At 40.7% G+C, this 17,149-nt stretch overlaps 1 protein-coding gene across 22 annotated transcripts in view; it reads left to right on the top strand.

Annotated features, from left to right (window-relative positions):
- Positions 1 to 17,149, top strand: part of PLCB4 (phospholipase C beta 4) — a 396,811-nt gene that overhangs the window by 281,980 nt on the left and 97,682 nt on the right. For all 22 annotated transcript variants that reach the window (XM_039479588.2, XM_074406257.1, XM_074406256.1 and 19 more), the window contains 5 exons: positions 6,756 to 6,835; positions 9,323 to 9,376; positions 14,753 to 14,834; positions 15,841 to 15,941; positions 16,590 to 16,647. In XM_039479588.2, coding sequence (XP_039335522.1) covers positions 6,756 to 6,835; positions 9,323 to 9,376; positions 14,753 to 14,834; positions 15,841 to 15,941; positions 16,590 to 16,647 — 375 coding nt within the window. The remainder of the gene's footprint in view (positions 1 to 6,755; positions 6,836 to 9,322; positions 9,377 to 14,752; positions 14,835 to 15,840; positions 15,942 to 16,589; positions 16,648 to 17,149) is intronic.

The raw sequence follows: 17,149 nt of genomic DNA, 5'->3' as shown, positions 1-17,149 counted from the left end.
ATGGGTCTTATTTCCCTTGAATGCCCTTTAGGTCTTAACAGAACTGTCAGTACAAAGGAGTCAAAAGCTATATTTCAAATTATATACATTTCTGACATTATTTAAGCAGATTAAAAACTAATTGTTAGAGCAATTAGGTACCTTGAAAGAAGCTACAGGTACTTGAAAAATGCTGACTTTTTCTTATCCTCATTCACTTAAACAAAAACAGGCCAGGTGCAGTGGCTCACGCCTGTAATCCCAGCACTTTTGGAGGCCAAAGCAGGTGGATAACTTGAGCCCAGGAGTTTGAGACCAGCCTGGGCAACATGGCAAGACCCCATCTCTACAAAAAATACAAAAATTGGCTGGGTGTGATGGCACACACTTGTAGTCTCAGCTTCTGGGAGGCTGAGGTAAAAGGATCATCTGGGCCCAGAGAGGTAGAGGCAGCAGTGAGCCATGATTCTGTCCACTGCACCCCAGCCTGGGCCGCAGAACAAAACCCTGTCTCAAAACAAAACAAAACAAAAAAAGTAAAAGAAAAAAAACAAACCTCCTTTTATCTAGATTTGTGAGTTGCAGATACCAAGAAGTTCCCATGTTTTAAATATTTCAGATGTTCCCTGTCGTTGATTATTCTCAAGCTCAGACATAGGGAAGATGAAAGCTGCTGCCCATAGCATCCTGCATCCTCTTGCTTCCACATACACAAAATGTGAACTTCAATCCCCTAAAAAGGTACAGGTCAGAGTTTCCATTCTAGGGAACACATTTGTTCAGCTCAGGTTGAGTGGGACAAGAGTGGGTCTGGAATGGTGGGGCTCTTCCCAGGGCCGTCACTGTGAGATGGGATATCCCGCGTGTAGCTACTCTCGGAAACAGCGACTCCTGTAGGAAACTGCTGTGGCCTGAGTGTTTGTGCCCCACCAAAATTCATAAGCTGAAATCCTACCCTCTAAGGTGATGATGGTATCAGGGCATGGGGACTTTGGGAGGTGATTAGATTATGAGCGTGGAGGCCTCAGGAATGGGATTAGTGTCCTTATTTTTAAGAGGCACCAGATAGCCCCCTTTCCCTTTCCACTGCATGAGGACACAGCTAGAAGATACCATCTGTGAACTAGAAAGCCACTGCCAAATCTGTTGTTGCCTTGATCTTGGATTCCCCAGCCCCCAGAACTGTGAGAAACAATGTTCTGTTGTTTATAAGCTACCCGTATTTGCTATTTTGTTGTGTGTCAAAGAAAGACAGAAACCAAACCCACATCTTATATGGGCAGTGGAAGGAGACCTTCAAGTTGTTGGGGAGGGCTTCTCTTAGACCTATGCTTTTCAAATTCTAATGTGTGTACCAGTCACTTGGGGATCATGCTAAAATGCAGATTCTGATTCCATGGTTCTGGGATGAGACCTGGGACTCTGCATTCCTAACAAGCTCCTAAATGGTGTTGATGTTGTTGGCCTGGGAGCCGTTTGAGTAGTAAGAGTTTAGAACAGTGCTGCTTAAACATGTGAGTGCAAAAGAAACACATGGAAGGCTGACTAAAAGATTCCTATTTCCCATCCAAAAGACTGATTCAGCCTGGGGCCTGGTAATTTGCATTTTAACAAGTTCCTGGGTGATCCTGATGCTGCTTGTCCCTGGACTATGTTTTAATAGCAAGCTTCTAGTTAACTTTTGAACAACTTAGTTAAGATGCCTTCACTAGTAGCCTCTTCTGTGAAAGCAGTGAGCCAAATATCAAAAGATGAAAGAAGCTGCTATTGAGTTCTTTTGGAGAAAATTACGTCACAAACTTGGAGACTGCCACAGGGTCTCTGTTCATTTTTCCTTTGACAATATGCTTCTTTAACTAAGACTAAATATAATTCTTCAGGCTCAAAACCTAGAGATAAGATTGAGGTGAAGGAACAAGAACTGTGCCTAAAGTTGTGCTGCCTGATGAGCAACAGGAGTAGTTTTTTTAGGATAACAGACAAACCTGTGCCTAGAAAAATGTTATAAATGCCAATAGCAGGCCTGGTATGGTGGCTCACGCCTATAATCCCAGAACTTTGGGAGGCTGAGGCAGGCGGATCACCGGAGGTCAGGAGTTTGAGACCAGCTTGGCCAACATGGCAAAACTCCATCTCTACTAAAAGCACACACACAAAAAAATAGCCAGGTAGGCCAGGCACAGTAGCTCATGGCTGTAATGCCAGCACACTTTGGGAGTCCGAGGCAAGTGGATCACCTGAAGTCAGGAGTTCGAGACCAGCCTGCCTGATATGGCAAAACCCCATCTCTACTAAAAAATACAAAAATTAGCCGAGCGTGGTGGTAGGTGCCTGTAATCCCAGCTACTCAGGTAGCTGAGGCAGAAGAATCACTTGAACCCGAGAGGCAGAGATTGCAGTGAGCTGAGATCACACCACTGTACTCTAGCCTGGGCGGCAAGAAGGAGACTCCATCTCAAAAAAAAAAAAAAAGAAAGAAAGAAAGAAAAAAATATCAATAGCGAAATGTTATCGGTGGCCAACTTTTAATACAAGTCATGAGATTTAGGTTGATGTTTACTTTTTGCTGTATATTTCTTTGGTTTACATTTTCCTATGAAGCACATTTAAATACTGTTTTCATAACGTGGGAGGAAACCCCTAGCCAATATTTTTAAAAGAAAAAAGTAAGATATATGCTCAGTGTAAGTTTATAGTATTTTTGGTCTGGGTTTGTTGTATCTGTATCACTCTACATTTGTATTTTCATGAGAAAGGGATTATTATTTTAGGCTATGTCCGTCCTAATGTTCTGGGGGCAAAGGTAATAGATGGGTTAGGGCAAGGTCTAGACATTTGCCTGGATGCTGGACAGGACCTGGGTGGTAAAAATAAATTTAAGGAATCCCAGAGGAGAGGTCAAAAGTTCCAGGAGAGAATTAGAGGCAGCTTCTCTTTGTTTCTTTGCCCCACAAACAATTCAGCATAAGCCCTCAAATCCCTTGAAGAGTCTTTCTTTTTCCCCTTCTTAGAAGGGCTGAAATACGCTTGAAGTTAACTTGGAAATGGTTAGAAAAGGTTTTTTTAAAAAATGGGAGAACAGTAACAGTTAACAAGCTGCTAGGGAAGCAGAGAAACCATGCTGATCTGAACGTTGGAGCCGACTCCCTCCTGTGGTCTGGTTCTCCAGCACCCAGGCTCAGGCTTCGGCTTGGGGTGGCACCCAGGCTCAGGCTTTGGCTTGGGGTGGCCGGGCCAAAAGGAAAGTGCCCAGTGTGGCAGCAGTCATCTCCAGAGCATGACACCATCCAGCCAATGACTGTGTTCCAAGGACTGGAAAATGTGCCTCCTGGTCACTGTGTAGATGATTACCACACAAACTTATTTTCAGCAATTCAAAAAAAATATCCGATTCATGGTGTATTGCTTCTGTTAATCTGGAAACGGTTAAACAAGTAGATAGGCATCTAGTTCACTCCTGGTGTAACTTTCCAACAAAACTCCAGGGCTCTGCTGACACCTGCTGGCATTTCATCTATTATATGTTAAAAACAACCACAAGATGAAGCACTAACATTTAACAAGTCCTTTGCCCTTGTTATGTTACATGTACTTTACCTGAACGACAATAGTAGGGGCCTTTACCATGTCATGAAGAAAGAAGTGTGGGCAAGCCATTGGGTAAAAATTAAAATTCCCAACATGAAGAACATAACCCAGAGCTCTTGTTGCCTGTCTGCCCTGCACCAGCTGCTCTGTGACCTTAGACAAGGCCATTGACCTCACTTTCATCATTGCAAGAAGAAAGAAGCAGCAACCTTCCCTCCCAGTGCCCTTTAGGGCTTCTCCGGATGCTGGTGGCATTTCCTACTAACTAAAGTATGGGCCCTGTCACTGGAATGATGGCCTTAAAGGTCACTCTCACTGACCTTTCCATCACAATAAACAAGATTCCTCACAGTGTTATATGTTCAAAAGATGGATGAAAGTTGTTTAAGCCTCTTCAAAGCGCACCATCTCTGTAATTTATTCTGAGAAACAACTAAATTAGAATGATCAGAAAAAGCCTAGTGAACAGTCTCAGAAATCGTCCACTTTTTTTTGTCCTAGGAAACTGTGGACTTTGTTTTGTGTTTTGGAACATGTAATAAGCCTGCAGGTTGAGAAAATGCTTCCCAGTTAATGCCAACCCAATTATTTGTGCTTTTTCTGTCTATTCTTGGGAAACTCTGTGTGGGCCTGTGGTTTGCTAGGTCAATAACAGGATATTTGATAGTCTCCAGGGAGTTATAGTCCATTTTTAGCCTGACAGAGGAAGTGAGGTCTGCCGACGAAAAATAATTGAGGCATTTCTTTAATTCTGCTATTTCATTTCTTCCTCTTCTTCAGAATCCTGACTTCACTGAGGCTTTCGATGCTATTTACAGCTCTGTCTTTGCTAGTCGCAAAAGAAAATTTACCTCTTGTAAGCCCTAAGTCTTCCCTCAGAAAACTGTTAGGTATTACCAGGATCAGTAAAAACTATTAGATTCACACTCATTAGAATGGCTACTATTTAAAAAAAAAAAAAGAAAGAAAGAAAGAAAAACCCAGAGAATATCAAGTGCTGTTGAAGATGTAGACAAATTAGCACCCTTAAGCAAAAGGGTTCCCTTGTTGCATTTGCAGTACTTTGTTAGTGGGCAAAAATGGTATAACCATGATAGTAAACAGTATGGCATTTCCTTTAAAAATTAAAAATAGAATTACTACATGATCCAGAAGTTCCATATCTGGTTATTTATCCATAAATAAGAACTGAAAGCACTAACTTGAGTTATTTATATACCAGTGTTCGCAATAGACACACAATTCACAATAGACAAGGAGTCCATCAGAGATGAATGGATCAGCGTCTTATTCAGCCTTTAAAAGGCAAGAAATTCTGACACAGAGTAGAGCATGGATGAACCTTGAGGACATTATGCTAAGTGAAGAAAGCCAGTCACAAAATGACAAATTCTGCGTGTTTCCACTTATATGAGGTAACTAGAGCAGTCAGAATCATAAGAGACAAAAAGGAGACTGGTATTAACATTTATCAAGGGCAAGGAGGAGGGGGAGAATGGGGAGTTATTATTTAATGGATATGGAGTTTCAGTTTTGCAAGATGAAAAGAGTTCTGGAGATGGCTGGTTATATTGGTTGCACAACAAAGTGAATGTACTTAACACCACTGAACTTTTCATTTAAAAATAGTGAGGATGCCAGGCACAGTGGCTCATGCCTGTAATCCCAGCACTTTGGGAGGCCAAGGTGGGTGGATCAAAAGGTCAGGAGTTCGAGATCATCCTGGCCAACGCTGTCTCTACTAAAAATACATAAATTAGCCTGGCATGGTGGTTCATGCCTGTAATTCTCAGCTACTCAGGAGGCTGAGACAGGAGGACTGCTTGAACCCGGGAGGCAGAGGTTGCTGTGAGCCAAGATCGTGCTACTACACTCCAGCCTGGGCGACAGAGTGAGACTCCATCTCAAAAAAAAAAAAAAAAAAAAAAAGATAAATTTTATGTTACATCCGTTTTGCCACAATTAAAATTAAAAGAAAGGTAAAACAGCCAAAAAACAAAGCAAAAGAAAACTATACTCTGTTAGAATGCAGTCATCACCATAAAAGTCAGAGGTTAAACTCCTTGACTTTTTAAAAACATGGTTCTACTAGGCAGTGTTGCCCAATAGTCCCATCTGTGATGATGGAAGTGTTCTTTATCTGCACTTTTTGAGCCATCCACCCCATGTTGGCGTTTAAGCATGTAAAATCCGGCTAGTGAATATGAGACACTGAACTTTATTAAATTTAAATAGCCATATGTGACTAACGGCTACTGTACTAGACAGTGCAGATAGAGTTTATGTCTATATTAGTGTCTGTTCCAAAGTATTTTTCTTTCCTCAGCACTAAGCTATAAATCTAAGCAGTCAGCCTGTAGACCTAAGAAGCTAAGGAATGGGCTTATGTGTGGGCCACAGTTCTGTTTAACCCACAATATCAGTTTGCTATGAAGCGTTTTGCCAAGGGTATGATTCTTTTATGGCATTCATTGGCATCACTTTTTGGACCCAGGGCTAGAGCTGGCCTTAATTCATGGGCTAAGCTTTTCTAGTAAATGCCCTTTTAGAGACCCAAATTCCTCTACTGCCATGCACAATCTCCCTTCACTTGTCCTTGTAAATCCATGGAGTGATGGTATAAACTACAAGTGAGGTCCAAGTCCTTATACAGAAATTATGTGAGCACATCGCTGTTTGCTCTGATCACCCTGGCAATCAAAGAATGTTTTACTTTTTAAGGCTTTTCTGGAAAACATAGGTAAGATATGTAACAAAGGATCACACAATAAAATTGATGAACCCCTATGCATTCATCCTCTAAAATGAAAATAGCAAAATATGTCATTGTGTATTGTATAATGCTGGTTGGAAATAACTAAGATTGCCAGCAACTGAAAAAGGGCTTATACTTAAACAAGCTGCAAACAGAAGGCTTCACAAATCAACCAGTGGGCAGCATTCCTTTGTGGCAGCCCAGTGTTTAATGGCACGATAGATGGCACATTTGTCTTCATTGAAAGAATGAAAGCTGTTTATTAAGGAATAAAATATGAACATGCAAAATATAGACGGCTGTGCAACAGGAAAGGGACAAAAGAAGAGTGTGTTTTTATTACACAAAACGGATACAATCTATCTAATAAAAACCACTCTATTTGACTCCAGCAGATTTGCTCACCAAGAATCTTTTTTTCTTTCTCTTTCAGCAATGGGTAGAAGGCCTGAGATCAATCATACACAACTTCAGGGCCAACAACGTCAGTCCAATGACGTGCCTCAAAAAACAGTGAGTGTTGTTTGCGTTTACTCTTTTTTCTTGGCAGTTACCCAACAAATGGTCAGGCTAGGAGGTGAAGGCTAGGTGGATCCTTCCTCCTCAGGCAGATTCCTGCTTGCCTGTCCCTCCATGCTCCTGACCTTGGAGTTGACCAACACACACCTGTGCTCTTCATGCCACCTAGAAGGGCATGCGTGGTAAACCCACAGGCCAAAACCTATCTGAAAAGAATAGTTGATAGCCAAAGGACACTGGAACCTCATTCACTCTGTATCCTCTGAGTTGTGGGCGCTGGCTTTTGTGTCCCCAGATGGAGTTTTCTGATAGATGGTGCTGCATGCTGGGGACCATCGCCGAGTGCTAGAGTAATTCGATCCTCTGCTGCATAAAACTGAGAAATGAGGAGTGTGGCCAACAGAAGCACTTGCCAATGCACCTGTTGCTAGGGTGAAAAACAAGCCTCAGCCCCAAGTATAGTGCTCCCTATTGAGCACACAATCAGGGATCCAAAGGTAGCCTCTGATTTTTTTTTTTCCTATAGGATTCAGTCATTTAAAGATTAGATCAAGGATCCAGTGGTGATTCCACATTTATTTTTTCCATGAAAGAAGGAATTACTCCAGCTTACTGTATCTGAAATCCAGAGGGGCACTACAGTGGTAGATTTAAACTCTACCCAAGTTAACCTTTCAAGGTGATATGAAAATTACCCACAAAGGAATCCTAGCCAAAGTCAAATGTCAGCCAGTTTGAAAAGCAGTGATCCATGAAGGTGAGGGCCATCTGCCTTCACAGGGCCATTGGCAGGCAGTTGTGAGGTGCCAAGGGGAACCATGTGGAGAAATTGCAGGGATAAGCCTGCATCTCTCAAAATTATGCCCTAGCACCAAGAGTGTGATTATTGTACTCATTTGGCAATGGGCCAAGAGGTTCGTCCTAAAGGTACTGTCATATCTTCTGGTCACTTTAACAGGTGGTTACCTGCCAAAGTATGGTCTCTGGGCTTTATTCCACCTTCACCATGGCAAATTCCTAGGCTCGTGCCTTACTGTCCTCATCTGTGACTCGAAATTACCATGCAGATGAAATTGGAAAGTATTCTTCATTCAGTACTACTTATCTTAATTTTTATGGTATCCCTCCAATTTTCTTTCATCTTCTTAGTGGAGGAAAATTATTTAGTCTTGTCTATTGCTATTTGTTGTACAGCTACTTCTTTTCCTCTGAAGTTGCTGTGGCTTTTTTTTTTTTAAAGAGAAACCCAGTGGATATTCTGATGTTATGACTTCAGGCACTGATAGTCCTAAAGGGTCAAAAACTTTTAGAAGGCTTGCTTATACCTGAGTGACACAAATCTAACAACGTCCTGCCCAGATCCCTTTATGGAGTTGGTGTTCACCCAGCCATCATCTGCGATGAGGATAGCCTCACCAAGGGCTCAGACCTGTCCGCTTCTTCGGAGCATTGCCCTCTGCTGCAGGGGAGTGGATCCATGCCTCGAAGATTATACTTGGCCCCACTCCTGCGGGAATTCCACAGCCAATGATGAGCTGCAACAGGGTACAGAAGGCCATCCCTCTTGCCACCAAGTCTGGCACAAATCACATGGGATCAAGCTAAATAAAGCTCCATCTGAGACCATAACTTTGCTTAACTCTTTTTTTCTGCCCAGTGTTCTTCTTCTCACTCCTTTCATCCCTAAAACATCCCCTTATTAAAGTAGTTAGTGGTGCTTCTATGAAACTTGACTTAAAACAGAAGCTTTACCAAATCATCACGTTTTGCAGATTGTTAGCATATGATTGTTTGGAAACAGTGAGAATGGGAGTCATTAGCTAAGAAAAGTCCTAGCTCCGAAGTATAGATACATGTTCTGAATCTCCTGAAAGCCTGGGGAAACACCATCAATTTGAGTTCATGAACTAGCCTTACCATTGGAAATTAAGGAGGCACTCATGTGATCAGTACTTGGCAGCACTGGGAACTGGGAGTGATGAGTCCTCATGAGTCTTCAAGACAAGGCTGGCTGGTATCACTGTGCAGTTGTATTTTCCACCACCTTAATGTGTTATTAAAGAGCGATAATCAAGCGCAGACCAGCCACAAATAAGTACCAACAATATGTTTTGCTCAATGCAAGGACCCAGTGATCTCATTTAGCTAGGGTTGCGAGATAAAATAGAGGACACTTAGTTAAATATGAATTTTAGATAAGTAACAAATAATATTTTAGTATAAGTATATCCTATGCAATATCTGGAACATATTTATAGCAAAAAAAATTACCCATTTTTTTCTGAAATTCAAGTTTAACTGAGAGTTCTGTATATTTATGTACTAAATCTGACCACCCTAAATTTGTCTCATAGTACATAATTGTCTGATTTTCAGAACAAATATTCTTATTTGAATGAACCTTTTTTTAAAGTTCTTAACAGAATTGAAGCTGTTACCCCTAAGAAACATTAAGGAAGTGTTATTGCTATTGTTTTGCAGCTGGATGAAATTGGCATTTATGACCAACACAAATGGTAAAATTCCGGTTAGAAGGTAAGTAGCCATTCCTATCTGCTGTCCATGCCCTGTGTCAACCCTTGTGATCCCAATCCAAAGAGAGAACCCTTCACAAGTATTTGTGTATACAGTGCTTTAAAGATTTCTGGAATCTGAGTTTTAATTTCTTGGACAAATGATATATTCAGTTTGTAAAACTCTTTTATGGAAATAAAGCTGCATTTTTGGTCAAAATTGTTAGCAAAAGAGCAATGTAAAGAACATGTGAAAATGTAGCACTATTTTTTAAAATCCGCCAATAAGTTGGTTTTTAGGATTTACATTTATTTTGCTTATTTGCCATGACCAACTGTTAGCTAAAGTTAAAGAAGACTCTATTGTGCACCTACTGTGGAAGGGGGTGGACCGTGTCTTGAGAAGTGTGATGCCTCTGAACAGAGGATTTTCATTCTGGATTTTGCTGCTCCTCTGGTGCTCAGGGCAAATGGGGCTCCTCCTCTGGCTTCGTGCTGCCTACTCTCTATTCTCTGTGTGCACTGTAACTAACACCACTCACTCTGTGGAGCTGTCCTTTCTGCCTTTGCCCTGACCCAGGTAACAATGACAAAGAATACAAAGGCCTGGGTGGAATCAAGAGTAAAGAAAACATGAACCGGATACATCCTCCACATGTGTTCTTTAATACTTAGGTGGACAGATTTCACCCTCTGAGGATTCCCCATGCCTCCCTCTTTTCTGCTTCTCACTTCCTTCCAGGGGTTAGGGTTTACACATGGTCTCTGGGTACAGTTGAAAACTTTTGTCACAGTAGTGATGGGAATTCTTACCAAACTCTCCAGTACTTTTTTGGTTGGTGTTTGTGTTAAGTATTCATGGAAATTCCAGAAGCTGGGCTGGGCCCCAGAGCATCTGCTGTTCACATGAAGACATGTGTGTATCTGGATTCATGAACCTAAGCCCACAACCAGAATCAAACACGGGTTCCCCAGATACCAACTCTCTCTTCCAGGATTCTCCAGATTCAGGTTCATGTTGACTTCTTCTCTGGACATCCCTTTAGCAAAGAAGCAAATCAACAAATAATAACAAACAAAACCCAGAACTGCTGGGTGGAATCCTGTCTTAGAATTGATCTGTCTTTCAGAGATGACAAGGTCACTGAGTGCACAGCATCTGCGTGGATGCGTTGAGCAGTGAGTGGCATGTGCTGGTGGCTCCTGGCCATTTCTGACTCTCCTTTGCCTCCTTCCCTGCCCAGCAGCTTCATTCTGCTCTTCAGCTTTCATTCTGCATCCCTGTGAGACTATCTCCATGCTCCCTTGACATTACTTTTTTCACATTTAACAGAATTGTCCCAGAAGTCATTTTTCTCAATTCCGTGTATTAAACAATCGTGACAACCTAAAGTATCCATGAGACCACTGAAATATCAAGAAAATGTAAAGAATAAAAGTCATGAAGAAAACCTTGGGCAATAGTTTTTTTTTTTTTTTTTAATTTAACCCTTTATTGAGGGCTTACTGAGTCACAGACCTCATGCATTTGTTGTGGTCTGTCCAGATCTATCTGTAGGATTCTCTGCTTTTATTTAATAACTTAGTAGCCAAGTCAACTTTTTTGTCTACTTTAGAAGTTCAAAAAAAGCCCTGTTAGCAGTCTTGACCGATGGTTGTTGGCAGACACTTTATGCTTATCCTTATTTTAGTTAAAATTCTTTGCTCAGTTGAGCAATAGCAGAACAATTATTTTAATGTATCCCAGTACCCTACAGCTATTGCATTTTTATTTAAAATCACACAGCACAAAGCAGTGTGAAGAATAGAAATGTAGGCTGGTTGTGTTTTTACATGCCTTACTGTCCTGCTTTTTCTTCCAAGATAAGGTTCAGGAAATGGGCAAAGTAGAGATACATAGATTGTGATCAAAGCACTTTTAACCAGCAGTTCTGGTTTCATTTGTATGTATCCTACAAATCAAGCCATTGTCATGTAAGCTTTAAAGTCACTTCTGATTCCAGTGATTTTTATCTAACATGTTCACATACAAAATTATTACCACCTTTTTATAGAAATAGCTTAGATATTTTGGCATCTTCTTTAGCTCTCTTTGACATGGACTCTTTGGTGCTTGCCAGTATTAACAGGTGTTTGACACAAGACAGCTGTGATTTCAAGGCAGTTATAGTTAATGGAGAATTGATTGCATGCCAGAGATTCAGATAACTCTATTGGTGAATGAGCTGCCAAGAGTTAGGTGGAAATTGTGAATGTTTTAATGGATATGAAGAATAAACACTTTTAAAATGTTATTTTTTCACTATCATTCTGATGTTTTTAAAATGGAAACTATTACTATATTGTTGGTAATATTAAAAGAGATCTGGCTTCATGATGATTACATAGCTTTAGCATTAAACCAAAATTTAATATCCAGAAAATTACAGGAATGACACATGAAAAAATCTTACCTTTTGTCTCCCTCCTCTCTTGTCTTGCTGTGTACATAACCCGTGCAGTCCTCCTTTCTCTCAAACTCACAAATTCACACTCAGTTTATCCCCCCACTCAGACTAAAGTTTTGGAAATAACACTTCTCTTTCGCCACCTTCCCTCCTCCCTCGTAACCTGGAGTGGACATCAATGACTAGAAAGTTGGGAAATGAGTAGCCAGACAGTAGCTGTGGGCAGGAGCTGGAGGAGATCCCAAACAAAACAGTTGTGTTAAAGAAGGCTGAGAACTGCAGTGCAGTCATTGAAGCACTCCTGCATAATCAGCCCATTCACGTCCTGAAGGCCCAACAGCCCACGAGGAGGGTATGATTCTGCTGGGGCAGTAGCCCCTTCCTTCACTTCAAGAGTTCTGTCTGACTTTCAGAATGTGGTGTCAAAATCACTGTGTGGATGACAGATCCTGTGCTGGCTAGCAAAGAGTGGGATTCCCTTGGTTTCTAGGATGGTCGCTGTTTTAGCCACCTGCAAAGTCCACTGGAGCAAGAATTTAACCAGGACTCTAATAGGACTGGTCACAACTCACAGGTGTTTGCTTTTGTAGCATTTCTTTTGGGGGAATGGGTGGTGACTTATTTTGATTCAACAAAAATTCACTGAGTACCCGTTAGGTGTGAAGCACTAAGCTTATATGGACAGGGGGCCATATAGAGATTTGAGGAAATCACAGTCCCTTTGTAAATACTCTGTGTTCCCATGAAACACAGCCACGATACTATCTCCCCTCTTGCCCTGCTCCATCTCTCTTCCCCTTGAGACATTCCTCTACTTTCTACTTTTTGGCATCTGGCCAAACCCTAGCCAAAAGATTCAGTTCTTATACACTCTTCCTTTCCTGTCAGTACCCAGATTCTGTTTCACCGGAAGGGCTCAGGATCCATGGCTGCTCCGTTCATGCCCATGTTGATCAGTTTTCATCTTGTTATGCCAGGCATGTCCAAACCTAACAGAGGTGTCAGTTAGCTGGGATACCCCTGAGATTGCTCTGCAGAGATTCTTCTCCTGATAGTGGGGGCCAGATCCTGCCAGAGTCTCACTAGCTAGATTAACACATACTTTTTATGAAATAAAAGGCACCCTGAACAGCTACTTTCCCCTAAATTAAAAAGGCTAGAAAATTTCTGTCTTACCCCAAATTCCATATCTTAAAAATTACATGAACTCTAGAGATGAAAAATGTAAACATAGCACCCTCTATACTAGGAACCTTAACCATTTATTGATGTCACACACATATTCTCTGTCATGTCTGTAGACTTGTTCAAGAATTCACAGGCCTCCTTATACTTGAATACAACTGTCTCAAGAACTCCTAAAAATGTACTTCTTGAAGTATTCTTGGACCTGGCCTGAAACAATAAAGCCCTGAATGAACACATAATTCATTTACCTAAAGCTACTTCTCCCCAGTCTATTTTTGGAAGTCGTACTCTGCCACTGAAGCGGTGCTTTCTCCCACTCACCAAGATGAACTGGCTGTCAGCACTCACATTCAGAGCCTGCCTTCTACTCAGCATGGATGGCGGAAAATATAAAAATGCTGGCCATGAGATGCTGTTAAACATTTTCCCATGCTCACAGTGGGGGCATTCCAAAGCCCCCTTCAAGGGTAGAAGTAAAACTCTCTCCTCAAGTCAAGCTGGACTTCTAAATGTTGAGTTAAAATTATTATGGTAACACATTACCTGGGCTTCCAGTCAGGGAGTGAGTGAAGGCTCCTTGGTGGCTAAGGTACGGCTCAGAGCCAAGTTTGGAGTTCTAGGGTACCAAGTCCTCTCCTCAATAGCTTTAATTCTGAGTGGCACCAACGCATTTACAATGGAGAGTCTCTCTCTCCTACTTTTATCATCACCAGGATGTTCATTAAGGTGTTATCTATTCTACTAGTTTTGATGTTCACTGTTTTATTTAAAAGACTGTTCAAAAATACTGTGTCTTGAGATACTGCCAATATTTGTTCCCCTTTCCCCTCACCCAACCCATCATTTTCATAATAAAGTCCCTAATCCTTGAGGCAGCTGACATTTCAGAGGAGCTCAAGGGTGCTTAGCTTGAAAACAAGAACAAAATATGTCTGGTCACGCTGTGTCAACTGTGGTTAAGTGTGTGAACCAGGATAAGGACAACTGCAGACATGGGTTGAGTTGTAAAGGGCTGCCTTCTTTTCAGCAGGCTGAAATATTGTCTACATGAGGTTTTGTTCTAGAGCTATTGTCTTATTTGCCACACTCCTTTTTCATAAGAACACAATTTGGTAGCATCAGAATTTATCAGTGTTTTTTTCCAAAAATGTGTGCCCCAGGCCAGGCACAGTGGCTCACACCTGTAACCCCAGCATTTCGGGAGGCCAAGGCGAGTAGATCACTTGAGATCAGGAATTCAAGACCAGCCTGACTGATATGAAGAAACACCATCTCTACTAAAAATACAGAATTATCCAGGTGTGGCAGTGCGCAACTGTATTCCTGGCTACTCAGGAGGCTGAGACGGGAGAATTGCTTGAACCTGAGAGGCAGAGGTTGCAGTGAGCTGAGGTAGCACCACTGTACTCCAGCCGGGGCAACAGAGTGAGACTCTGTGTCAAAAAATAATATAATGATAATAATAATTTTTTTAAAAATAAAAATAAAATCCTTGTCCCTTCAGTTCCCCATGTTTTCACAAGCACAAGGAGACCCCTGGTCTTAGATTCAAGTTGCATCACTAGCATAACCAGCTCCGGGAACCAGAGGGACACTGGAGGAGCTAGTTTGGGAAATGGAAAACAGCTGGAAATGGGAAGTAATTTTATTCTCCTTTTCCATTTTCCCCAATCTCACTCTCCATAGTAGGACCTGGATCTTTGCATCAGAGGAAACGTGATGAACAATAACTCGAATGTGTCTTTCTTTCTTTTCTACCCTAGTATTACTAGAACCTTTGCATCGGGAAAAACAGAAAAAGTCATCTTTCAAGCACTCAAGGAGTTAGGTCTTCCCAGTGGAAAGGTATTCATTAACTTAATAATATGTTTCTAAAACCATTTTGTTTGTTTATATTCTCACATGTAATGAGCTAGATTATTTATATTAAACTGATCTCAATTAGATTTGGCATTAGATTCAGTGACATATAGTACAGCTCATTTTCATTTCTTTCTTCTTCCTCCCTCTTCCTTCCCCTCTCCCTCCTTCTTTTCCTCCCCCCCTCCCTTCCTTGTGTTTCCTGGGCATTTTAACCTAAATTTCTAAAAATCTAGATAGTTTGCTTCAAATGATTTTTGTCACCTTTCTTAGAAAAGGAAATAGAGCCCAGGCCACTCTGTTACACAGCTTTTATTTTAGAGAAACTCACCAACACCGCCTCAACCAGGCATAACGTTAGCATGAATAATTAACTAGTATATTCGGTTCTACAAGATGGCTGTGCAATATTTTGTGAAGCATCTCTTTCCACGCCATTTGTATTCATAGCCCTTCAAATATAAAATAAGTGAAATTAATGTATTGACTTCAAGAAAGATTGAAGCCTGTTACTGATTTAATAAGTCCTATTTGAAATATAGATTTCAGTATGAAAAGTAAAATCTTGCATGGTTGCCCTAAGCCTCTTCACGTGGTTAGGTGAAAATTCACAACATAATCATAATTAAACTTTGGGCTTGATTTATTCAGCATCCCTCAGGCAGGCACTTTTCTCCCTCAAGGTGAGTTGGAGGAAATGTTTATATTCGTTCTTTGGGGTGTTTCCCAGAGCAAGCCCAGCTGTAGCCAGGTGTTTGCACACATAAAATCTGGCAGCATGATGACGAAAAACACTGATGTACGCGCACTATTTTTTAGTGAGATGGCTTGGCAGTGCCTGGAAGTTGGCCTCCTGGCTTCTGTCAGCAGGAATCAGAGATGAGGACCCTGAGTCCAAGTGGTCTTCACTGCGCTTCATGACCCTGTGGAGTTTTACCCTCCAAGGGAAAAAACAGTTCTGTGATTCATGACATGTTCTTATTCTTTACAGAATGATGAAATTGAGCCCACGGCATTTACTTATGAAAAGTTCTATGAACTGACACAGAAGATTTGTCCTCGGACAGATATAGAAGATCTTTTCAAAAAAATGTAAGTTCCACTTATAAGAAAATGTCATATAAATATTATCAGTGTCCTTTTCAATTTTAAAAACATTTTTGTCCTATTTTAATATAGTATGTTGGCATTATCTAGGAATATCTAGTCAGGGTTACATTTTTCACCCCATAGTTTATCAGTGTAAAAGTTCACTCTTAGTTTTTGAGAAACTTTTACATACGTTTATTGCAGCACCTGGAACTGTTTTTGCATTGGCTTTACTAACTACCTACAATTTTAACCTGCTCCTTTAGGTATTAACCCATTTTGTGAACTAACTAGATTCAATTTGGAATGTTAATATGTTTTTGAGAAGTTCATTCATTCCGGTTATTTCAAATGGATGACTTACATGTTGTTTTTGAAATAGCATCTTTTGAAAATGGTTAAAAGGAAAATAGAAAAAGAATCACAGACATTTTCTATGACCTAGTGATAGTTTTTCTTTCTTTCGTTGTTGTTGTTGGTTTTTTTATTTTTCTCCTTTTACAAACAGTCTCTGGCCATTTTAAGAATTCACCACTACTTCAGGGTTAGAAAATAAGTGTAGAATTATCATCAACAAATGTCAACATGTAAATCGTACCTACTGTAGCATCATATACAAAAACTTACTTTTTCTAATAAATTTCTTTTCAGCAATGGAGACAAAACTGATTATTTAACGGTAGACCAATTAGTGAGCTTTCTAAATGAAGTAAGCTTTTTCATACATTAACTCCATAAAGTCTGTGTGCAGTGGCTTGTCTCCTCTGGTGTCCTCATTGCATGCCTGCATCATATGCCCTTATTCGCGTTGCTTCTGACCTGCTGATCTTTCCATTATGGCTCTACCAGGTGCAAAAATCAGCTGCCTCCCTGTGTGTTCATGTGCTTCCTTCACGTTGGCTTTGCATACCGCTTTTTGTTGGTTTCTGGCTGTTATATGTAGTTCTGGTTCAGTGTGTATGTGTGAATTGTACAATATATTCATTTAAGTAAATGTGTCTGTGTTTTTGCAAGATGATATTTAAGATGCTTTTTTTTCTATTGATCTAATTAAATAGAGAATGGATTGAGTTTACTACACTGTAGTTGGATTCTCCATTGCTATCTTTATCTCATACCTTTGCATGGATTGGAAAGCTTTATTTTTGTCTTTTAATGGATTGCATGTAAGAAAAATATGTTGGCTTAAATGAAATATTTTGACAACAAGC

This window comes from Saimiri boliviensis, chromosome 9 (assembly GCF_048565385.1).
Source record: "Saimiri boliviensis isolate mSaiBol1 chromosome 9, mSaiBol1.pri, whole genome shotgun sequence".
In the NCBI taxonomy this organism is placed as follows: domain Eukaryota; kingdom Metazoa; phylum Chordata; class Mammalia; order Primates; family Cebidae; genus Saimiri; species Saimiri boliviensis.
This window is presented reverse-complemented; position numbering and strand designations above follow the sequence as displayed.